Source organism: Equus przewalskii, chromosome 21 (assembly GCF_037783145.1).
Source record: "Equus przewalskii isolate Varuska chromosome 21, EquPr2, whole genome shotgun sequence".
NCBI classification, from domain to species: domain Eukaryota; kingdom Metazoa; phylum Chordata; class Mammalia; order Perissodactyla; family Equidae; genus Equus; species Equus przewalskii.
The window spans coordinates 13378546-13403858 of record NC_091851.1 but is presented as its reverse complement, the minus strand read 5'-3'; the positions used below and the strand labels follow the sequence as shown (position 1 = coordinate 13403858).

Genomic DNA, 25313 nt, shown 5'->3' with positions numbered 1-25313 from the left:
AAATGAAGAAGGTGATACAAACTAGAAATTGCAGGTAGACCAGGTTCTACATCAATTATCTAACCACTGAATGATATAATCTGAGATAAAGAACACTTAAATTTTACTAAATGTGCAGTTTGAATATTTCTTTTGGTTGAGCAATATGTACTGGATGCTTTGCAATACTTTAGAATCTAATTGTACACTTTAAACATATGTAATTACTACAGACTAAAAAATACCTATAATAATTATATCCAAACTAGAGCATAGATTAGAAAATTTTTTTTATTTCTGTATATTCTTAGGATGATGTCAAAATAACAAAAATTTAGAACGATGTACAGTGGAATCCCTAAGACAACTACAATATCTTTATTAATGCTTCAGATATTTATTATTCTATGGCATTTCTATTCAAGAATCATCCCTTTTTTCCATAAGTAAATCTATAATTTTATGAATCATCTTTCTAGATATTTACAACAGACCTTTGGGAGAGAACAAATACATTCAATATTTTTCAATATTTTTCTTAATTGATATCTCACTAGTTTTTTAAAATAATGTAAACATGCTATTCTCTTATATCAGTTTTTATCTTCAATAACATACGAAAGATCCAAAATCAAATTGGCTGTCTCCACAGCCACCTGTAGGCCATTAAGCTTAGCAGTAAAACAGTCCAAAGTCAGGTTGTTGGCTGAGCCTGCAGCTTCATGTGGAAGGCAGGTTTGTGGTGCAAAAGGATGACAAGTACTCCTTAGGAAAGACCAGCTGAGTTCTTCCTGGCTATTGCGTAGTCCACAGCCACATCTTGAAAGCAAATTTGACCAGTTAACAATAGAGGGAGAATCTGCCTGAACCGACCAAAAGTGTCCATACTTCAGGTCAGTGAGAATTTCTCCTCCATCATGTTCTAAAGACCCAGCGAGAGATTCCAGTGCACTGCAAAATGCTTCAGTAATTAGCTGAAGTTCTGTTTGAGTACATCCTTCATCCTTAAGAATGCTTTCTGGCTCGTTACAAGTCTAAAAGCAAACAAACCATTGAAAACACAGGCATAGCAATTAATACTATAAATCTGTATCTGACAAATAGAATACTTGATCAAACCCTTATTCATCAAGTCACTACTTACTTTCATTTACTTACCGGTTTGGCACAATGCTAATGGGCATGTGTGGGTCAGCTGGCAGGCTATAATCCCTTACCTGGTTGATCATGTAATGATGTAAGCTACCAGTCATGTTATCAGAATGAATGAATCAGAATAAACACCATCATCAACTTAATTCTGAATGACTGCCCAGTGGTGCCTCCTTAACATATAAAGGACAAGGTATAATGCATGTACTATAGGTTTTTACACACACAAGAGGAAGTTCCTGAAGCCTAATGTCCCAAATGAAGTACTTATTTATACTTGGCAAAATATTTGAGATTTCTTTAAAATCAGAACACACACATTATTATTAAGAAAAAAACCATTTAGGGACACGTGCAATTTTCACATCAATGTTTTAAAAATAAATACCTTATTTAAATTAATGAAAAGGTAATGTAACTTTAAACTGTTTTTTGGTTCCACTATCCTAAAAAGTTTACCCTAGAAATTTCCTGATAAAAGAAAAAGTAACATATTAGCAAACTAATAACTGAGTGATAGTTAAAAATCCATATCCTAAAATTAAAAATTTTAAGTTTTCTTATAAACAGTCACCACTATCTTTTTGCCCAGGAGGTGTGAACCAGATGAGATAACCTCTACTGCATATTCTTTTCCTATATTTTCACTGCTGTATTGTTTCTTCAAAATCCTACTCAAGACACCTTCCTCCTCCAAAAACCTTTTTCTAGTTTATTCAGTGCCATTTGCAGACTATATTATTGTCCATTTAACATCAAGGGACTGGCACTGATTATTTTTTTCATAATGTATATTCTGATAACTTTTCATTAATGGATTTTATCATCAAACAGATTTTAAATCATGTGGGGAAGCAGGTGGGCAAGTCTATAAAAAATGTTGACCCTCTCTCCAATCCCTGGCATCCACTGGCAGCCCTGCAGAGTCTCTTGATAACAATCCTAACTATTCAAAGAATCAACTGCAAATATTTGGAAAACACATACCATTCTGTATTCATTTTCAAATAAGGTAGGTCAGTTTTTATGGAATAATTAACCAGAACTATACTGCACTAAATTTATCTGACCATTGTCAGGAAATGGAGTTTCCTAGATTAATAAAAAATATTCAATTTGATAGAATATATATCATAAATGAAAACCAATTTAAAAATTATAATAGAATTTAACACTTGGAATGCTTTAATCAATGAAATTAAGTCTTTTCTTGATGATCCAGAAGGTACTAAAGTATTTTCTAGAATCTCGACACTTTCGAATATCAATTATTATTGTACATAGCAGTAGACATCTCTAATATGACAACTCCCATTAACAGAATGCTCATTTCAACATGCAGTATATTTAGATAATACTCAAAGAATGTGACCATTTTAAAAGGTTGGATTAATAATAATCGTTATGATAAAGATATTACCTTATATTTGGAAGTGTTATTTTCCTCAAGTGTTTTCAAATACAATGTCTGATTTAGACTATTGAGAAATTAAGCACTGAAGCTCTAGAGTAATATGATTTGGCTTATTATCTCATAAAACAAATGTTGTTGAGAAGGGAGATAATCCAAGCAGGGCGATGTCACCTACCTTGTGTCTGATATATGCTGCCAAGTGAGTTTCAGTGCAGCCACCTCCCAATAAAACGCTCGGTTCCTTGAGTGTCAACTGCAAAACATGCAGTGCTGTTTGACATGTGACCTAAAAATCCCAAATCATCAGAATCAGACATTGACATCAGATACACAAAGAAATATAACCATGTTCTCAAGGCAACTTAGTGGATTCAAAGAACCTGATTTTAATTGCAAAGGAACAAAACCTGTGTTGCCAAGGTTGTAAGGTGATGAATACATTTTGGAATAATAAGAATTAGAGATTAAAGAAAAATACTTTAGCCAGATGTTTGTTTTCATGGACCAGATTAATATCTTCTTTCATATACACTTAGCTCTTCAAATTGAGATTCACAAATGGATGGCCTCAAAAACTGGGTCAACAAGGTATGCTAGTACTTCTACTAAAAAAAAATTATTTCAGTCGAAATAAATCAGTTGTATAAATGCCAAGAATTTATTCTAAGTTGCTATGGAGATGACAATGCAGCTACAACCCAGCAGTAATAATAACACAGAGAACTTTAATATTCACCAAGCATACATCTTTTAGCATCCATGAATCTTCAAGCTTGTGACCAATACTACAGGTTATCACTTCACTTATATGAAAGCTGCAATTGTTATTGCTGGTAGAGAACAAGAAGTTCTATTAAGAGGTGGATAATGGGTATGACCAGGGAACTCATTTTCTAAATGAATTATTCATACACATGAGCATCAAAGAGTACACAATTCAAGTTAATTTCTTAAGAAAAGTTCACGTCAAGGAACTTTAGATTGCTTGCAAATGCTAGAAATAATAAATGGCAACACATGCCAAGGCTAATGTAATGTCACAGGCAATTAAATCAGCTTACTTGTGACTTTCTCACATTTTTGTTGTTTTGGCTTTCTATACAACCTAGGGAAGTTATGAAGGAAAAAAAAGCATAGCTCACCAACATGAAAAAAATGACAGTCACCTGTCTGAGTGCCTATTTAATCCGTGGTTCAGCCCCTAGAAGTGGAATTCATTGCCTACCTTCAGTTCATCCCAGGCAGTGTCACTCCTGTTGCAGAGAAGCAGACTGCAGACAGTTGCTTCATTAGGAATAAGATGAAAAAAATGTTTGAAGCCAAATTTTGCAGTGCACCAATCTTTCACACTTCCATAAGTACTAGGTGAGACTGAGCCTAGGGAACCAATCGGCCGTGTTCCTATTTTTTAAAAGTTTAGAAAACACAAAATGTATGAGTAAAGATGGGGCATATAATCATTTGAAATTATAATACTTATTCCTAGCCAATAAAAAAGTCCCACAAGCATATCATATAAAATATGAAATACAGGATAAAGAAATAACAAGAAGCACCTTCTTAAACCTATGAAATAAGCAGCACTCTGCTATTAAAATGATATACAAATAAAGCATAAGTTCTTTTGGTTTACAGACTTCTTTGAACATCTATTAGAAGCTATTTTGTACTTTCCAGAAAAAAGCACACACAATTTTGCATACAGTTTTAGGAAATCTAGGAACCCTAGAAGCCATTCAGGGATCAGAGACCCAAAATTAAGAGCCCCACTAATGTGGAATAAGGGTGAAATGAGAGGACAAGCTACTTTGCTTTAAAGGCATTATTCTTTTTCCCTTAAATCACAAATTAAGCTATGCAAATAGCTGTGTAGTTGAATTCATTTAGGGCTCTATTTAGTGAACGTACATTTTTTTTTTGCCTAACTACTTGTATGTAAAAAGCTACCTAAATTATTACAAAATAAAGTATGTGACATTCTTATTTCACTGTTATTGATACAATTATTTTGTCCTCCCTCCTGCAAAGATAAAATAGTAAAATTTTACAAAGCACAAATTAACAAAAATATGAATAAATGAGAAGTTAGGATGACTTGAAGGTTTCCAAAATCTCTAAATGTAGTAAAATTATATAAGAAAAGAAACTATGCCAAACTTCTCCAAGAAATAGCAATGCTAGTCTAAAGTCTGGAGATTAAAATTGTAACTCACACCCTTTTGGGTCCGTTTCCTCTTTCAAACTAATGGGGTTAAAACAATAATACCTAAAAACACTTCCAGCTCAAAAAACTTCTGAGAACCCAGAAAATAATCATGAACAATTTCACTGCTTTGAATATCCTTTCTTCTTTACTTCTAAAGTCTCAAAGAAAAAGGAGTACCTGAGTGATCTAAAATTTAAGAAAAAAAAAGGCCTACATCTTGTATTTCATGTGGTGGAAACAACAGAATCTGTCATAAGAGGATCCAGCTTTACAGCTTATCAGCCACGGGACCTGGAGCAAGTCATCTCATGTCATTTGATTTTTCTGGGTGGGCTTCCCCATATAAGAGTAAAATGGAGATAATAATGTCTACTTCACAAATAAATCAAACCAAATGTTAAAAATGTTCTATAAGCCATGACAAGCTATACGCACACCAGTCACCCCATTACTTAACCTAGATCATTAATAAAGAAGAATTTTGTTTGAAGGGGGAGAAAGGACGTAGTGTTAACCTAGACACACCAGGGAAGATGGATTAGGCCCAAAGCATACTTCACGTATTCTTAGTTTACTTAAGACATGGGCCTGGTATACTTTTTTTTCCCCTTCCCTTTTCTCTCAAAAGGTCTCTGCTCCCAAGACCCAGGACTGAAGTTCTGGCTATTAGTATCATGTACCAGTTACATATGGGATAAATAACAATTGTGGGCTCGTGTGGAAAGCCAGTGCCCACTTATAATATTGTTTCTATGGTAAAATGCTTCATATTTAAAAAACTGACTTAATAATCTGTAATACCCAATATTCACAACTGGAAATCACTGGATTCATGAAAAGCCAGTAAATGTCTAAGGATATAGGTTTGACCCACAACATCAGTGAGTTCCTAACAACTATTTCCACTATTTTTTAATAATTTCCATTTTGACAATCATTTGACAGTCTTAGAGAGATAGAACAATAACCTGGCATTATTGGGTAGTCAATACCGGAATACATACTACTCCTTTTTGAAGACATAATAAGACTAAAAATAGTCAACTTTAACTATGGCTTACGTCTGATAACTTAAAAATTGCACTCAATCAGGATGAAATGATTGTCTTTCTGATAGGTTATGAATGCAGTTAGAGAGATATTGAAAAGTGGCTCAAATCAGGAACTCTTCAGTTTGTCACTTTTCTTTGGCTCTAACAGGTGATTATCAACCTTATATCTGCTTCTAATTTGCTGAGTTTGTGAAATATAGTGAATTTCTTGCCTATTATAATTCTGTATGTTACTAAATATGTTATTGTCAATTCAACAAACATTTTAGAACACCTACTGAGGACCAGGTCTGCTGTAAGTGCTCCCAATTAAAGATGATCCCAGTTCTCAAGGAGCTCAGCTGGAAATATTTGGGATATTTAAAGCTAGAAAACATACATACACACCCCTACTACTTAGGAACCACTATTTAGGCAGAAGTACAATTGTTTGTTGGAGTTATATAAAAGTGAAGAAAAGGGGATATTCTGGTTGCAAAATTACCTTCTGAATACAATGTGATTTAAGAAATTTGAAAAACCTCAAGTAGAAGAATTTTGAAGTGTAAAAGACTTTATATGATTATGAGGATGTTAGACTTATTAATCTGTAAAATATTTGGGGGATAATAGTTTTAGATTATGAAGGACTGCAGTACATTTGGGGGCTGGAAAATAAATAAAAATAGCTATAATCATTCCATTTTTAACAAGTAAACAATACAGGATCTTTTTCAGAAACAACCTTTGCTACTAGAAATGATACACATGCTAAAGGTTGGCAGGTTCTGAAATTTTTCAAGATGTTAACAGTGGCACATACCCTCAATCTCTCTGCTCAAAAAAAAGTGTGACATTAACTGTAAGGGGCAAGAGCTCAGAGTGCTTTTTACCTGTCACTTTACTCAAGGGTTCCATCAGAGCCACTCCAACTCTGTCTATGGCAATAACATGATGCATACTGAGAAACTGTTTCAAAGATGGGTGTATAACTTTTTGGCACATAACAAGATCTACGTGATCACTAACTAGCTGCCTTCCCAGGTTAAGCAGCTGGTCCAGGACTGCATTTTCAAGAGAAACTCCGTAACTGACCACCACAGTTCCTTCCCCGGTATCAGAAAGGTCCCCAGATAAAGATGCACAAAAGAGTGCCACCTTGAGGGAACCTGGTTTTTTGACAGGCAGTAACTTCACGAATTGAATTTCTGACATTTCAATAAGTATTCCAGGTAATACAGTAGAATCTATAACTCTTTGGCCTTTTAAAGGTACAATTATACTCTTTCCTAAAATGATGTGGTCCTCGGTGTTTTCTGGAATTGTCAGCAAAAAGGTTCTCAGAATCAAAGCACTGACATGGTCTATTTCCTTCCTGGTGAGCATACAGGCAGGTTTACTTGTTAATATACTGCGTACCAAACAAAGGAGGATCTGAGTACTACTAAAGTCAACTGGAATTCGACAGCCACAGACTTCAGACTTGAGGTAACTGATGCAGAGCCTCAAAAGATGCTTATTTAATTTCATGACAGTGGTGGGTGTCAAGCCTATTCTCTGAACATTTTCAATCAGGTTGCAGCAAAGAATGGCTGTGAATAAGCCACAGTCACTGAAGCACGACACGTGATTCTGCATGGCAGTTGTCAGGATCTTTAAAATGGGATGGGTGACTGAGAGGTTAGCAAGCAGGGCTGACGACTGTGAAGTTGTGCACACACAGCCTCCAAGGCCATTGTGCAGCTGCTTCAGCCGACCCGAGGGGCCATAGCACGATGTCACGATTCCCTTCAAGACAGAAAGTGTGGCCCTGACTCTCTCACTTGTCAGTGGTTCACTTTTACACAAGGATGGCTTTTTAGCTTCTAAACGAGACATCTTACTTCAGGTGGTAATTTGTGAAGACAGCTTTTATTTTGTTAACCATGGTTTTCTATTTATTGTATTGTCATGGGCTTTCACATTTAAAAATATTATTCTTCAGGAATGAAAGTCTGAATATGCAGCATTGTGGCCATAAAATTAAATAGCTCGATGTTTACGAAGCTAATCAGCATGTAATGATTTAATGACATAGTAGTAATTCCAAATATTTATTTTACTTCATCATTCAATAGTGCTTTGTTTCCTCCAGACTGAGATTTTACAGACTGTTTTGCAGCCCTCTGTATAAAGTATGTTCCAAGATGGACACCTAGGAAAGAAACCCCAGCTACAAGAAGCCAGTTCTTTCTAATCCAACTGATGTTTTTCATCTCTTCTTTCAATATCAACCTCGGATTCAAAGCTGCTTCTCTCTATAAGAAATAAAAATAAAAAATTTTAGAGAAATAATTCCAAAACATTCTATAGATTACCATTTAATAATTAATTTTAATGCTCTGCTCTTTCTTTAGAAAAAGGAACTACCAACTGGCACAAGCCTCCAGAAAATGAGAAATGTAAATCAACGTAGACTAAACATTCATTCTTTTATTCTTCAATGAATCCCTACAAGAAAAAGTGCTGATACTTTAATGATTTTGGAATGCAGAAAAACACAGCTAGAAAGCTTACAGTAGTTATTTGAATAGGATATGCTTCTAGAAGAGAAATGCTACGTTATAAAACTCATAGAATTTGGTCCCTGAGTTTTAAAGAAAGCCTCAAATGTTTTTATTCTCTTACATCAAGATCTAATGTTATGTAATTTCTATAACTTTGGTTTGCTTGGAAACCTTAGGTCTCAAAAAAGTACATTTACATCAAATCCTGCCTGTAAATAATTACAAGAACAAGACAACTGTTAGTATTTGTACTAGAGACACTCTCTAATGGAAACTCTATACATAGCTGTTGAAGTGTGCACAGCACATTGTGCCAAAGAATAAATCATCTTTTAAATATTTGGCTAAAGTCAGAGCTAATTTTCTGTAGTTTTACCCTATCAATCAACGATTTTCAGCTTTGTTGTCCTACAACTAATCCTCCCCAAAACTTTGGTGAATGACAATAAATACAAAAACCAGGGAATGTGCTGGATGACAAACAGGAAAATAGGATCTGATTCACCATTTGATCTCAAAGAGTCTAAATACCATAAAATGCCAAGTATACTAGCACTTGTACTAGTTTCCTTAACAAGGTTGTAAATAGCGTGCCTTGAGGCATAAAATTCAGATACTTTAATAACGTGTGGAAAGAATAAAAATCTCAGGTCATGGACCTTATCTGTTGAGGCTTGGTGCTTTGAAGGGGAAGGTTCAGCCAATTATTAACTCTTTTCAGGAATAAGCTAGCTATGCTAACCACTTGGATGGTATATTTAGTAGAAATAAAACTGATCGATGTACCCAGACTACAGCAGTACTTAGACTGTGACACACTAGGAGACGGACCAAAAAAGGGATTTGAAGATGTGCAAAAAAGAGGTAAAGAGAAGGGGGCAATGACGAAAAGTGTTAGTTTGGTTACCACTCCTCCCAATTTAAAGGGCTGTAACCATGGCAACTGGACCCAAATAAAGTGAAGGCAATGACAGCCAGCTTTCTCCCTGTAATGATAAAGCTAAGTCATCTTTTTTTATATCATGAGGAGAGAAAAATCTGTTCATCTTATGCCAGGAACAGCTAAAGTACTTAAATATTATTTTAACAGTTATTTTAGACTCAGCAAAATCTGTGAAATACATTTAAATGAAACCTTAGTGATTTCCATACGTTAATATGCACATCACAACACACACACACACATACACACATACACACACACAAAACCCACAAATCACAAGAGAAACTGTGATCAATAAAATGATTTCTCTAGCTAAAAAAAATTTTCAATACGTAATAGTGACATGAAAGTTTTCAAAAGTAGCATGCCAAGCTGGCACCTCTCACAGTCTTGTGGTAGTGAGACCAGTAACCACATCTTTTGCTAACATCTCTATGAAATGAGAAAGCAAGAAATCACTGAAAGTGCTAATGACTCCCAAATCATTTTTAAGATGGTGAAATTTGCCGACTTGTGATCAAAGGGCTAGATCCAGACAAAATCAGGTATAATTGAAAGAAATGAAATGAAATGGAACGAAACACCGGGTTGACTTTTGGAACAGGTTTGGCAGCGTCAGTTCAGCTCTGTTAAAATTCTTTCTTCCTAAGAATGTGACCCATAATTCTAAAAGTTACCACCACATGAATGTCCCTGACTATTCCTGGATGCATGGGCCTGGCAGATACGTTTTTGGCAGTGATAGATAATTTAACTAAAATAATAGTAAAACTTACATGACTGCATCCTAAATTCAGAGATAAACTATAAAATATGATTTAAAGAAATACAAACAGGTAAAATTTTCTCCTAAAAGGAATTGGGGTTTCCTGGAGAAATGGCTGATTCTAGTAGGTCTGAGGCCAGAAATATACAAGATGAACTGGGGACTTTTTTGACCAAAAAGCAATAATGTTATCAAAGAGAACTTGGGTCATAACAAAGGGCACAGGAAAAAAAATGACACAGCAGTCAACTTGGAGGGAATCCAAGATGATACAATTTGAGCATTAAAAAGAATACTGACAGAATTAAGTTGAAATAATTCAAATATATGCAAACCCACGAATTCCTACTGTCAACAAAAATCCTCTTTGCTGTTAGGGCACTAACTCGTTATTATAAAAACTGTTAAAGGGAAATAAAGCATTTATCTTGCTTTTTGTGTATAAACGCATTTCAAGGGGTAAATGAATAGTCGATGAGAGAAAGTTGTTCCAGCTAATAAATGGAGAAGGAATGATAGAAAGAATTTGAGCATCATCATTTTGTAACCCCTAATGAAATAATGGATTAGACAGTCATAATGGTTGGCAAATTACAGCCCATGGACCATATCCAGCCCACTGCCTATTTTTGTAAATAAAGTTTATTAGCTCATGCTCAGGTATTGTGTACGAATGCTTTTCCGCTACAACAGAAAGTTGAGTAGTTGGAATAGAAACCTTATGGTCTGCAAAGCCTAAAATATTTACTATCTGGTCATTTATAGAAAAAAGTTTGCCAATTCCTAGATTAGAGCAATGATCATCAATAGATTTTATAACAGATTTTATAATGGAGAGATCATACTGATAACTCACTTTAACTTTAGCAACACTGAAAGTGCATCAGACATTATGCGTGCAACAATGTGATTCACTAGGATGTGTACCACAGCACCATCCACGAAGTATTCTTGTTCAAAAAAAGAAACTAAATCAAAGCACGCCTCCTGATCTAACAACCAGATTACAGGAAATATGGGAAACTTGTGAGAAACAAGTCACTTGTTAACTAACAAGTGAGAAACTTCTGAAATGATAAAATAAGGACTCAATTAACCAAATTCAGAATGTAGGAAATACAAAAAAGGCAGATTGAGAGGGGAACTGTAATAGCTGAAAAGAGACATATCTATCAAATGCAATAGCTGGACCTTGCTGGGATCCCAATTCCAACAAACCACCTGTAAAAGGAGATTTTTTTTTTAAGACAAATTTAGAAATATGTACGTGGCCTTGGATATCCAATGGTAGTAAGGAGTTATCATTAATTTTTCAGTGTGATAATGCACTTGTCATTGTGTGTGTGTTTATCCTTACTGTTAAAGATATATACTGAAGCTTGAAATATGCTTTAAAATATTCTACCAATTAAAAAAAAAAGGAAGGGGGGAGAATAGATAAAAGAAGATTGGCAAAATGTGGATAAGTGTTAAAGCTGGGTGATGGATACTAGAGAGTTAAATATACCATCCTCTCTCTATTTTGGAGTATGTTTGCAATTTCCATAATAACAGTAGAAATAAAAAAATAGTAAGGAACAAATACAGCACATTCTTTTGATGTACTTCAACCGTTAGGAATCAGTGTTTAACTCACTCTAAATCTGGTTTTAACATGTGCTTACCCAAAGCCTGTTTTAATATCTGCTTCTGCTTGCTTGACCAGCATATATATATACATACTGCATAACGATCTCATTACAGTCTGGAAGAGCACATATATAAAAATCAAGTATCTAATAAACACTGACTCCCTGCTCATGTCCACTAAAACGCCTCCCTATGAGTACAAATTTTATACAGAATTTAAGTTTACTTTTCTAAGTTGTTAAACTTATGATATTTTACTACCTGACTTTTTATCTTAAATAATTGCCTAATACTTTAAACCATGCTTTTTTTCTTTCTCCTTATGAACATTTAAAAAGAAAATCTTGATTCAATAATGGAATCAGAAATTATAACATAGTTTTACCACAAGTCAAAATCAGAGATCTCTTAAAAATGAGGAAAACCTTAGTGAGAATCTCCTTCTAATGAGCAGAACCCCAAACTGACCTACCTCATGCCAAACTTAAAGCACATTATCACTCACCTCAAGGTCAAAAAGGCATATTAGAATAGAAAATGCTCAAAAATTATAGGGCCAGTTTTCTATCTGGGGCCAGATGAGTTTCATAATTCATAATTTCTTAGATTTTAGAAATACAATGTAGTGCATATTATAACACCCATAATCAAGATAACATAGTATTTAATACCCATAACCAATATAATCATAATATAGTATAACATTCATAATCAAACACAAAAATATTTCTACAGTGAATTTAAATATTCATAGTAAGTGGAATAAAGACTGCAAATTGCCTCATGTCAGTTAAGATCAAGTTTTGCTACCAAAGGAGTTATGGTAAAACCTTTTGGATTTTAGAACTTTTTGAATTTTGGAATTATGCATAAGAGACTACAGACCTGAATTATATAGCTACATCCTCTTATTTCAGTGACGCTCAAAAGTAACAAATTATTTTAAAGCTAAACTACTAGATACTTACAGATGAATACAATTAGTTTGTCTTGGAAAAAACAGAGGACAGAAATAATAAAGAAAAGAACCTTTTGCAAGTTACAGATTTGTATGCTCTGGAATGAATTATGGTAAGGAGACAAACGCTTCTTCGGACACATTCATGATCCTGGTGACACTGCCAGCAAAAAGGACAGACAAGTAATGGACTGATCGCCCTTTCTCTTTCCATCCAAATGACTTTGTCAGCCAAGTGTCACAGATCTCTGTGCAACAAACTTTTCTAGAACAACTTTTCCAAAAGAAAAATATTTTACCAGTGGGTCATAATAAAAACAACAGGTAACTTATCAACTTAGGCTTTTTCTTGCCAGAGCTGTATCCATTTTTAAATGTCACGTTTCTCATTGTTGGAACTATCATTTGGTTGGCCAGATTAAACTGAACTTACCTGAAGACTGCAAGCTGCTATTTCTCTTGGATGTGGCTCTTCGGAGGACTTGCAAGTGCCAGACTATCTGGCTCAGAAACGTTGTCCTTATTAGGTATTTGGAAAACAGGGCTGCTTCTGATTCTGTGCCACCCCAAATGTATGAGCCCAACTAAAGGGACCATTACAATCAGCACTTTGTAGTCTCTCCAGAACTTCTGAAAGCTCATAGTACTTCAGCATCAGTGCACCTAAGAAAAGGTCAACAGTTAAAACAGAAAGAACAAAAATAAAAAAACCTCTCTCATATTCTACCTATAAATCAACACAGGTAGAACATTGCACTCTAATAAAAGCCGACTGTTAAACGTTTTTAGTTACAATGTACTGCAAAGCTAATTAACAAAAAAGAGGTATGTTGTAGGCTCAAAGGGTTAGCAGGAAGTCAGGCGTGGGCAACATAAAGCAATACAAACTTCTAGTCAACAATTACCGAGAAGCAGCATCAGCTGCAGGGAAAGCTATGCGGCTCTTTGGAAACACACATGGGTATCATTTTCTTCATATAATTAATTATACTTTCTCTGAACCACAATGAAGTTAGATTTTTAAAAAATTACATTTAGTCACAATTTTAACAGAAGAATTAAATGGTAATCCTTAAAGAGTAAGAATTTAGATCCTGCTTTCTGACAGGATGTAAGTGATAGTGTTCCAACCGAGACTGGGGCAGGCAGGCCTGGACTTTGATCATAGCAAAAGAATTCTGGCTTGGAGGCGGAATTAGGATGAACTAATCCCATTTCCACATGTATGTGCTGAACCACTGCATTTTAGTGTTTACCCTCATCACTAATAACTATTCTAATGGGGTTACTGTCAACCTGGTTTACATGAAGAAATTGGGGCTAGTAATTTGCCTGCAGTTACAAAGCTAGCTAGTATTGAAAACAGATTTTTTTTTCCCTGTCTTTGATTTGGAAAGTGTGGGGTGGGGTCCAGGAAGTCTGTTTCTGATGATCTGTTGGGTTGAGAACTCGAGTCTGGACAACCCCTAAAGACTCTTTATGTTTTTTTATTTAAGGGACACTCATTGGGCTTCAGTGATTAGCTGACAGACTTGTCACGGTATGAATGGACCTACTTCCCAAGTTCCTCTCTCAGCATAGGACAATAAGGACTGCTCCATCATCTATGGGACATACTAAGAATTAGGTTCAACTGCATCTATGAGTTTTCGTATCATGAAATCACTTACCTTACAGTAATTTTCTATGAATGCCATGGAGATCACAGTATGTAATGTGATATACTATGACCCTTCTTTGAGAAGAGTCTCACATTAGCATCCATTTAGCTCCCTATACTTAATCTTTGGACAAAGGAGGCACTCCATTTTATTTCTACTGTATTTAACAGTCTATTATCCTTATCCATTAAGATAACCTAAGGATCTAAGCATCTTTTTCTAGATTTAGGTTAAGCCTGAGAATTAGTGTCTATTTTGGCTGAAAATTCATTATTTGCCAAATATCACTGAGGCCCAGTAACAGTACCTCCTGGTTAGTAAATGATGTGGACTGATTCAATGATTAATTGCTTTAACGTTTACTCAACACCTACATGTTCCCATTTCCTCAAATTTTCCATATCTCACATATTGATTTGGCTACTGGAGGTGGGAGAGCAAGTAACTATTTCCTAATGATTATTCTGTTGTCCTTTGAGAAGCTTGGAAAGTGATTAGGATCAGGGTGGTAGGGCTTTTTTCCTTACCAAGTACTTTTCAAGTCTTCACATTTAATCCACATAAAAACAGTGAGTACCACCCATATATGTAGCAGTCTATCTCCACCAAGCAAGATGGAACCGGCACTCTTAAAATGGTATAGTAACCTTAACCTACTTCGTTTCTTTTACTTAATAGCTCTCCACACACTACATGTATTCTATCGCTTGAATAACCAACTTCCCAGGGCCAGATATATTAGACTTTGCTAAATAAGGCTCATGGCCAGTTTTAAGAAAAGGACAACAAAAGTTTGAAACTTGGCATTTGAAGTAGCAGTTAGTGAGGTAATGTGTTCCTTATTTTGTTTATATCCTCTTGTGGCCCTCTTAAATACAAACAAATATATTTTTGGGATACAATTTTGATTTAACCCTTTTTTTCTTCTTAATTCTTCTGTGGGATTTTTTTCAAAAGGAAAATTAGCATCGCTGCCCTTTTCTAATAATTGTATTATGTGCTTACTTTTTAAAGTTGGAAAATTATAGAAATTAGGAAAATAAAGCTAAACACATCCGTAATCTTTCTGGTTTTAACAAAAATGGCATCTTAATGTACAGGCTGTTTTGTGATCTTTTCTCCCCTCCAGAATATGAATCATCATCATTTTTAATAGCTGTAGAGCTTGTGGTTGTATGGAGATATCCTAATTTGACACTTCACTGATTGATAGAAACTTGAGATTTTTTTTCAATGCTTTATTGCTAAATATGCTACAGCAATAAGTATCCTTGTAAATACTCCAGAGTCCATGCTCAGAGCCTCTATGTGCTGCTTCTCAGGATAAGATAAAGACTTACCAGATTTGTTAACAATTAACTCATTTTTCGAATGAACTTACAAGACGGTTTTAAAACCTTGACTTTTACCAAGGTTCATGGGCTGAGCAGCAGGGAGACTGGGAGATCCAATTTAGGAACGAAAATTAAGCCAAATACAGTTTATCTTGAGACGGTCCCTCCCTTAAAACACTTGGCAAGTCATTCCAAGTGGTATGGAACTATTTTTATGGACACCAGAGGTTCCTGAGTCTGAAACAAAACAAGAAGGTGATCAAAATGATCAGATTTGATGAGCAATAACAGGCTGGTCCCTAAAGTAAGTTAGTGCTTGTTGTTCATTTATTGAGCTTCTCAAGTCTGCTTGAAGCAAGGCAGCAAAAGAAACGACAGTGGGATGCTTGTCCCTCCTTACCCTCCTTTAGTGTACCTGCCACTGCCCTTTGCTTCTCTTTCCTGAATCTTCTTGAAACACACTCCTAAACAAACAAAAACAGAAGGTAGGGGACTTCTTTAGAAAGATAGGGGAAACCATGAGAAATGAAATGAGATTAGTAAATTTTAGGTTAGGTAAAATAGAAAGCAGATATTTATGGTTGTATTCATTGAAATGCCTTTTGTTAAGTTTAGAGGCAATCAACACAAATTATGCTTTCTCATACTCTTCTTTCAAAAATATATACATTGCATTATTTTTGCATTATTCAAAAGGTTTCATATTTTTTATCTTGTTTCATTTTCATAGCAATTTTATGAGAATGCTTTATAAAAGAGAAAACACTAAATGATTGATTCCAAGATTACTGTCAGTTAATTGTGGCACTCAGATTTTGAGTCCTAAAAGTCTTTGCTGGTATTCTATTAAGCAGTTGTCAAAAGTCAAGAATTAGCACCCCAGCTTTGGCAATAGAGTCAATCAGAATTTCCAGTGCATGATGATGGAAGAGAACATTCCAGTAGATGGTGCCCACTTGTGAGGGTCAATGAGGCCAACTATCCTGGCGCATTACACCTAGCATATTCTTCTGATTCTCATGTCAGGCATGTAAGAGGTTAACAGCAGTCTCATGCCACTTTGTCCAAAATGACAAGAGGGCAGAAGAGTCTATATCCTCCAAACCCACATCCATGACCTATTAACAGTTGAAACTAGCTGGGTTAATCTTAGTTCAGTTTTCTTTAGCTTAGTTTTTAATGCAGAATGAACTGTGAGAAGCTTGCTATATCTCTGCTTTATTAAAATACCATAATCTTTTAGGGTGTATATAAATAGAAAGGCCAAGAAAGGAAAACGGTGAAATGTATGCTTCAGACCACAAATACTCCTGAAATTTAAGGCATTTCCTCTAAGAGAGCAACTTTTTCTCCCCACAATTTGTATTAGAGAGATTATTCTCTCTTCAGTTTATACCACTAAAGCCTCTGACAGGCTTACTACAGTTGAATGAAGATTTCTTGGCGACACAACTGGACAGTAAGGTGAAGGACAAATTTTGCCAGAAAATCCTAAACAGCCTGACTGTAGCTATCAGATTACTCTTTCTATGGAGCATCATGCCCATTAAAACAACCACATTTTGCTACCGGAGACTACTAAATTAGGCCTACAACAACCTGGATGCAGGACATAGGCTGTAAAAGGTTCTTATTTTGCCTCCTGGGCTTGCTGGGCGCCATCTGCTGGTCTTTTGGACACAGTGTAAGGCAGATTCTTTTCTTTCTGTTTTTGGGGGTTTTTTTTGTTGTTTTGTTTTGAGGAAGATTAGCCCTGAGCTAACTACTGCCAGTCCTCCTCTTTTTGCTGAGGAAGCCTGGCCCTGAGCTAACACCCGTGCCCATCTTCCTCTACTTTATATGTGGGACGCCTACCACAGCATGGCTTGCCAAGTGGTGCCATGTCCACACCAGGGATCTGAACCAGCAAACCCCGGCCCACTGAGAAGCAGAATGTGCAAACTTAACCGCTGTGCCACTGAGCCGGCCCCAGATTCTTTTCTTTATATGTTTTCATGGCTGCTCTGCTGAAAGTATTTGGAAAAATAGTAATTTTTAAAAACTTCCACCGAATGTAATTTAATCATGAAAAGAACATTAGGCAGAATGTTAAACAATTAGCTAACCCAGCTTTGGTGATTGTAATATTAGATGAAGTTTATTAGAACTGTATAATGCCTTTTCTTTTACAGTGACAATTTTGGCTTTAGCTATTTGTGAATTCTTCATTCTTGAATTCCAAGCATTGACACTAAAAATAATTCTTTTTATCCTCTTTTTTTTCTGCTTTTTCTCCCCAAATCCCCCCAGTACATAGTTGTATATTTTAGTTGTGGGTCCCTCTCTAGCTGTGGCATGTGGGACACCACCTGAGTGTGGCCTGACAAGCGGTGCCATGTCCGTGCCCAGGATCCGAACCATTGAAACCCTGGGCCACCGAAGTGGAGCATGTGACCTTAACCACTTGGCCACTGGGCTGGACCCATATTCTCTCTTTTTTTTTTTTTGCTGAGGAAGATTTGTCCTGAGCTAACGTCTGGTGTCAATCTTCCTCTTTTTGTATGTGAGTCACTGTGACAGCATGGCCACTGACAGACAAGTTGTGTAGGTCTGCACCTGGGAACTGAACCCAAGCAGCTAAAGTGGAGTGCACCGAACTTAACCACTAGGCCACCAGGGCTGGCTCTATCCTCTATTTTTTTTTTTCCCAGTGAAGAAGGTTGTCCCTGAGCTAACATCTGTGCCAATCCTCTGCTATTTTATATGTGGGATGCCACCACAGCGTGGCTTGATGAGCAGTGTGTGGGTCTGCAATTCGGATCCAAATCTGTAAACCGCGGGCAACGGAAGTGGAATGCACGAACTTAACCATCATGCCCCCAGGCTGGCCCCCCTCAATTTTTAACATAGCAGTTTTAATATTGACATTTTTTGTGTACATATTAGGAAGGACTGCATGTTGTCTTCATGACTATTTGACTGGTATGCTAAAAGGAACAATAGTTTTCCTTCTTTTATTCTTTTCTAACTACATTACATAAAATAACAATTTTGCTGAACTTTTCCAGTCTTGTAAAAACACACACACCAGGGGCTGGCCCTGTGGCCAAGTGGTTAAGTTCGCATGCTCTGCTTTGGCAGCAAGGGGTTTCACCAGCTCAGATCCTGGGCACAAACATGGTGTCGCTTGTCGGGCCATGTTGGGGCAGCATCCCACATACACAGCTAGAAGGACCCACAACTAAAAATATACAACTATGTGCTGGGGGGCTTTGGGGAGAGAAACGAAAAATAAAATCTTTAAAAAACAAAACAAAACAAAAAAATACACACACCAAAAACATTACTGTCAACTCTTGATGAATGGAATGGATCATACTTGAGTTCTAAAGTTTCAATTTAGCAAAACCCTACCACCATCCCCACCTCACCATTCAAGGTCAGCTTGACCTACACCTAATAGCTGGGCTGCTGATAGCACAGCCTGGTCAGGAGCCGGTCAGGAGTAGTCAGGGTACAGTGCAGGTCAGCACAGTTATATCTTTTATGGACTTAATATCTCCTCCCATTACTGTGACTTCAATGATTTATAAATAAAAATAATATATTGAAGGCATCGTAAGTTTTATACAGCAGCTTTACGAATTGTCAGCAGTCCCAAATGTGAACAGTGAGTGATTAGTGACTAATGAGGAAGAGAAAATCAGCTTAGGGGCAGGCTGTAGCTTCTCAGACAGGTTGTAGTGTTGTTACAGAGTTTATAGAGTTGTCTGAGAGAAATCTCTCCATCTCCTTTCACTGTTTTTACCCATGGCTGCCAATTGATGCTGGGGTTGGTGGGCGGAAGGAAAGTGGGTATCTTACAGATAGCCAGATTGTTCCAGGTTAACTGTGCAGTTGATGGGGCCCTTAGTGCTACAGCAGTGACTTTATGTGCCCTGGCCATCTCTGAATCCCTAAAGGCCCCATTTCTATCTTCATCATTTTTGAGATTTCGATTTTACTCCCCACCTTTGTTTGTGCAGATAACCTACTGGCCAGAGGAAATTATGGCCATTGGGTATGAGCACCCTCAACTTCCTGTCCCCACATGTAAAAACCTATCCATGTCAGCTCTCATTTTAACCTCCTTCCTCGCTGCCTCAGAGGAAGAACAGGTACTCTTGTTACCTATGCTCCAGTCAGTCCCACTTTCTACTGCGTCTTCAGAATTCTAGCTCCACTAGCCTCTCTCTTCTATCTCCCACCTCCCACTCATGATGGGTCTTCCTCCTCTGCATAACCTGACCATTTTTCTCCATTGAAGAAAACCAAAAACAAATTCCATAAAGGAACTACCCTTTACCAGTCTCCCTTCCAGCTATTACACAACCCAATTCCTTTCAAATAATGCATCTTTTTCTAGTCACTTCCCACTTCCACCTTCAAACCCAAGTAATCTGTTTTTATTCCATTCTCCAAAGAAACTGCTCTGACTATAAAGATCACCAATCTCTCCCCTTGCTTGATCTCTCTGAATCATTTTGATGAGTTCTTGAAACTCTTTAAGTACTCGAGACTCTAGTCTGTTCCTTTTCAGTCTCCTTTAATGGCCCCTTGGCTTTCATCCATCTGTTCACTCTTATCAAAGATCTGTCCTTGGTCGTCTTCTCCCCATGTTCTTGTTCCCTGGGTGGTCTCATTCACATCCAAAGCTTCTACTATTAAGACATCCACTAATGACTCCTGCATCTTCATTTCCAGCTTAGACTCACATAGCCAACTGCTACTGTTCACCTTTACCTAACTGTCCCCAAATAGTTTAAACTCATCTAACATAAAAATGAATCCTCCTTTCTTCCCAAACTGCTGTTCCACCTGTAATACCTGTTTCAATTTAAAAAAGTATTGTCTACCAAGCCATTCAATTCAGAAATGGGGGTATAGTGGACTCTGCCCTTTTCCTTATACTCCTCAAGCCAGTCACCTAGCCCTGCCAATCGACATGACATTTCTTTTACACAACCTCTCCCCATAGCTACAGTCCAGACCCTCATTCCATCACATGACCTCCTTGCTTCTAGCCCAGTAATTCTCAAAGTGTGGTCCCCTCACCATTAACATTAGCATCAACTGGGAACTTATTAGAAATACAAATTCTTGGCCTGCCCCAGACCTACTGAATCAGAAACGCTAGGGTGGGAGTCCAGTAATGTGTTTTTTAACAAAGTCTCTAGGTAATTCTGAAGCTAAAGTTTGAGAACCACTGTTCCAGTTTATTCCCCGCTAATCCATTCTCCACACTCTTAGCAGAACCATCTTGCAAAAGAAAGAACACAACCAAATCTGGTCGTGGTTCTGCATTGCTTAGAAGCCTTTAGTGATATTTTTGACTAAAAGATGAAATCTAAATTTCTTAGTACAGCATAAAAAGCCCACTAGACCCACCAGGATCTAGTTCCTGTCTACCAGTTTTCAGAAGACTGATCATTTTAGTAAGACGGCATTGTCCCGTAGTGATTAAGGGATGAGCTGTGGAATCCTACTGCCTGGCCTTTCAATCTCCACCTTTTGTTGTTAGTGCCAAGGACTCCTAGTGACCCCGTGGACAGCACAGCAGAACCATGCCCAGTCTTTTTGCGCCATCCTCTCACCTTCTGGAGCCGTAACAGATAATGCTCAGTTGCTATTTGCAGGGTTTTTGTGGCCAATGTTTTCAAAGTGGGTGGCCAGGTCCTTCTTCCTAGTCTGTGTAGTCTGGAAGCTCCACTGAAACCTCCACCATGGGTGACCCTGCTGGTATTTGAAACACTGGTGGCGTATCACAGCCACATGCAGATGCCACAGTATGAAAACTGACAGACCGGCAGTGTGTTTCCCTGATAGGGAAACAAATCCAAGCTGCATCAGTGAAAGCACCAAATCTTAAGCACTAGACCACCAGCGCTGGCCAAGCTCCACCTTATCATGTCACAATTGGCTGTGTGACCCCGGATAAATCACTTAACCTCACTCTACCTCAATCCCATCATCCATAAAAGGAGAGTAATCACTTTCCTATCACAAGGTTGTTGTGCAGTCAGCACAAAACCTGGTACTTAGTTTGGACTCAGTGATCTTTTACCTATTATTATTATTTTGATTATCTCAAAAGGAAAAAACATTACTGGAGTCAATCTGGAGTGTAGTAAGAACAGGGGAGGGCTGGAATGACTGCCTAGACTAAGGGAATTGGTCTCCATAAGGAGGCCCGCTTCTCTGGGCAGTCTCAGTTAGTCTAGATGTGAATAAAAACACCCAGATTCTCAAGAGAGGGGTTCTGAGGTCTTGGGGGCTATTTTGATTATAGGAGAGTAGATCTGTGATCAGATTCAGGATGTTATAGGAATGATAACAGTCAAGCTCCTAGAGTGAGAGCCAGGAAAGCTAATGGTGAAGGAAACTGGAAAACTCAAGGACAGAGCAAAACAGTAAAGCCAGGATGGATAATTTCCTATTTGTTTCTCTGATAACATTTAATAAACTTACCAAGCGAGTGAATATGAGAGTCCTAATGTGATGGAACTTAGTCTTCATTTTCAGAAATGTTGTTGGTGACTTAAGAGCAAGGGCTTTGAGTAACAATGGGAATAAAATTCTAATGTCCACCACAAATCAGTTGTGATCTTGGGCAAATTACTTCTTTCCTGCCTTAATTTCATAATCTGCAATACGGGGCTACATTATGAAGATTACAACATATATTGCTATGTATTTATTACTTAGGACAGTGTCTAGTATGTGGGAAGTGCTCAATACATGGCAGCTATTATTATTTTTGAAGCACATTATCTTTAAAACAAATCATATATAAAAATGGGCGCCTCTGGAGATTTCTGTTTGACTAAAGCAATTGTATATTATCATCTAAGATTTCAACTAATATTTGGTTATAACTCACAAAACTGGGGCATATTGTAAAGACAGATCCAAATACGGTTATATCTGCAGTGTTTACGTTATTTAGGACTCAGCCATTTTCACTTCAAATATGTGTGAGATTAATTTTATTCAAATGTTTACTTAGAGTCTATGAGGTGCTAGCAAGATATTAGGCTAGGGGTGGGGTATGACTACCAAGACGGGTAAGTCACAGTTCTTGTCCTCAAAGAGAACACAGGCTTGAGAAGAGAAAGGCACAATCCTAATAAAACACGATTAAATGCTGTATAGGAGCAAAAAAGAAAACACTGTACAGATTAAAAGTCTTTACCAATGACTAATTTTTCAAAACTGTACTTCTAGTTTGCTCCTCCGTGTTCCTCTGAATTAGTCTTAATCCATTTTTACTTACTTCATCTTTAGTTACAGCAGGGAGTCAACATCCATAAACTGGTAACTGCCACCCACTGTAACAGAAGGCAGCAGTCACTTGTTTCTTTTTTTTTTTTTCCTGTTTTCCTTCCCAAATCCCCCCAGTACACAGTTGTATATTTTAGTTGTGGGTCCTTCTAGTTGTGACATGTGGGACGCTGCCTCAGCATGGCCTGATGAGCATTGCCACGTCCGTGCCCAGGATCCGAACTGGTGAAACCCTGGGCTGCCAAAGCGGAGCGGGCGAACTTAACCACTCGGCCATGGGACCGGCCCCCACTTGTTTCTTTCTGCTACATTCTCAGTGCTTAGCAGAAAGGCAAGTCTTACTCCCTCGTCTTACACAGGGTAGCATATTCTTGTCTCCACCTCTTAGTTCAGATGTCACCTGCTCAGAGAACCTTTCTCTGAGCACTCAATCTAGTTTTTTCCCTCCCCCCTCTCCCATTATTCTCTAGCACATCTACTATTACCGTCAAAGCTCCACAATGTGGTGAATGCTGTGATGTGCCACCCTGATCCCTCTTAAGAATGAGGGGCTGGCCTGGTGGCACAACAGTTAAGTTCGCACTTTCCACTTCCGCAATCCGGGCTTCCGGTTCAGATCCCAGGTGCGGATGCGGCACCACTTGGCAAGCCATGCTGTGGCAGATGTCCCATATATAAAGTAGAGGAAGATGAGCATGGATGTTAACTCAGGGCTAATCTTCCTCAAAAAAAAAAAAAAAAGAATAGAAAAAAAGGAATGAGACCTATTTCTCCAGGTCCTAGGAGTGCTGAAACAGCTCTCAGCGGTCAATGCCCTTGCAGGATTGGCTGGCTCAAAAGAGGTGAAGTTATGCCCTCTTTCCAGGGCAACAGGCATCCAATGCCTGATCAACACAGGGATATAAAGGCCCAGCCCTTCCCTCCAACTTGGCCATCTTTGAAGGGCCAACCCAACACCAGAGTTCCTGTTGGACCAGTGGAAACCTTCCTTGGGACTGTGTTGCTACTCAACTTTTTCTATCCACCGAATCCTGCTTCCTTTCTTCCTTGGTAACAGCCAAAAAGTCCTCCCTAATAAATATCCTGCCTACAAATCTCCTCCTCAGTGTGCTTCCCAGAAACCCAACTTAGGACAATCTGGAAACACCTTGTTCATTTATTAGTGTGCTTGCTCACTGTTTCTTTTCCCATCTCTAGAATATAAGCTCCCTGTGGTTAGGGACCATGCTTGTCTTGATCATTGTTGAATCTCCTAACTCAGCACAGGAGGAGAGTTGTGGGCAAGACATATATATGTTGTATGCATATATTCCATATGTATATATATTACATATGTTAATAGATAAATTGGCGATGTTAATGAACGAAATGAATAAAACTGCCAGTACTGAGAGCCTCTGAAACAGCAACAGGATCTGGGCATGGTCCCATTTTGGAGGAAGATGAACACGACCTCGGGAGGTCTCCATCTCAGAATGACTTCCATCCCCATGACTTCAAAAGCCCCGTGAGTCCTGCTTCTGCTTTCACACAGGCGGCACCAACACGCTGTACAGAGGTTCTGACGTCGTTTCACATCAGCCTGTGGCCCTCACCTCCCAGGTAGACACAGGCATACGGTGCCCTCTCCCAGCGAAGGAGTAACCGACGAGTCACAGGTTCCGGCTAACAGGTGGCAGCGCAGGTGCCATCGGGCTTTCCCTGGAACACCTGCTCCACCTCCTTCACGGTGTCGCCGTGCAGACGCGTGAGTGGGACGCTCTACACCGGGAACTCTACTGACCACACTGGATCGCCACCTAGCCATCCACATTCCTGGCACCAGCAAGTATTCACTGCCTACAGCTATTTTAAAGGTAGATCTTTAGCCTTCCAAGGAGACAGCCTCCTCCTTGTCCCCGCCCCCAAATATCCTTCACCGAGGAAACCAGTGACCTTTCTGAGCAGGGAGGAGGCACCTACAAGCACCCTTCCCTCTCTTCGGCTGGGAAGAAAGCTGCCTGTCCGCCTGAGTGTCCAGCGCTCTCACCTGCCCACCTACCGCTGCGCCTCCCTAGGCCGCGCCGCCAGCAGGCCCCAGAGGCCGAACCTCGCGCAGACGCCGCCGCCGGTCCTGGCAACCCGCGCCTCGAACTTGGGCACGGCGCATGCGCAGCCCTGCGATTGGCTCGGGGCCCGCTCCAGCTCCGCTCCTCCGGGTTTTAGTTAAGTTCTCAACGAAGCACGCAGCGGCAGCGGCCGTAAAGAACAGGGGGCGGAGTTTATTCAGCTTCAATTTCAGTAAATTGTTGAAATGGAAAAATTTAAATAACCTATCAAGTAGAGTCCTTAGGATACAGTACCTTCCTTAGGGCGCCCGCTTAAAAGGCACTTATTGAGAGAATGAAAAAGTAGT

At 38.3% G+C, this 25313-nt stretch overlaps 3 protein-coding genes across 3 annotated transcripts; all 3 read right to left on the bottom strand.

Annotated features, from left to right (window-relative positions):
* Positions 1-252: 252 nt before the first annotated feature.
* MKKS (MKKS centrosomal shuttling protein) lies at positions 253-25076 on the bottom strand. Its single transcript, XM_008521392.2, has 6 exons — positions 24960-25076; positions 13058-13287; positions 6676-8079; positions 3771-3946; positions 2721-2831; positions 253-1013 (listed from the first exon to the last, which is right to left on the bottom strand). The coding sequence occupies exons 3-6, from the start codon at positions 7658-7660 to the stop codon at positions 573-575; spliced, it is 1713 nt and encodes a 570-aa protein (XP_008519614.2). The 5' UTR covers positions 7661-8079; positions 13058-13287; positions 24960-25076; the 3' UTR covers positions 253-572.
* LOC139078166 (uncharacterized) lies at positions 7860-8037 on the bottom strand. The gene has a single exon (XM_070588826.1). The coding sequence runs from the start codon at positions 8035-8037 to the stop codon at positions 7876-7878; it is 162 nt and encodes a 53-aa protein (XP_070444927.1). The 3' UTR covers positions 7860-7875.
* LOC139078165 (uncharacterized) lies at positions 7860-13266 on the bottom strand. The gene is made up of 2 exons (XM_070588825.1): positions 13058-13266; positions 7860-8079 (listed from the first exon to the last, which is right to left on the bottom strand). Exon 1 carries the CDS (start codon positions 13264-13266, stop codon positions 13075-13077), a length of 192 nt encoding a protein of 63 aa, XP_070444926.1. The 3' UTR covers positions 7860-8079; positions 13058-13074.
* Positions 25077-25313: the final 237 nt, after the last annotated feature.

Coding starts and splice junctions, on each gene's coding strand:
- MKKS (XM_008521392.2), bottom strand. CDS start 7,660: ATGTCTCGTTTAGAAGCTAAAAAGCCATCCTTGTGTAAAAGTGAACCA. Junction 2,832..3,770: donor CTGCCTGGGATGAACTGAAG/GTAGGCAATGAA, acceptor TGGGATTTTTAG/GTCACATGTCAAACAGCACT. Junction 1,014..2,720: donor CAGCATATATCAGACACAAG/GTAGGTGACATC, acceptor GTTTGCTTTTAG/ACTTGTAACGAGCCAGAAAG.
- LOC139078166 (XM_070588826.1), bottom strand. CDS start 8,037: ATGAAAAACATCAGTTGGATTAGAAAGAACTGGCTTCTTGTAGCTGGG.
- LOC139078165 (XM_070588825.1), bottom strand. CDS start 13,266: ATGAGCTTTCAGAAGTTCTGGAGAGACTACAAAGTGCTGATTGTAATG.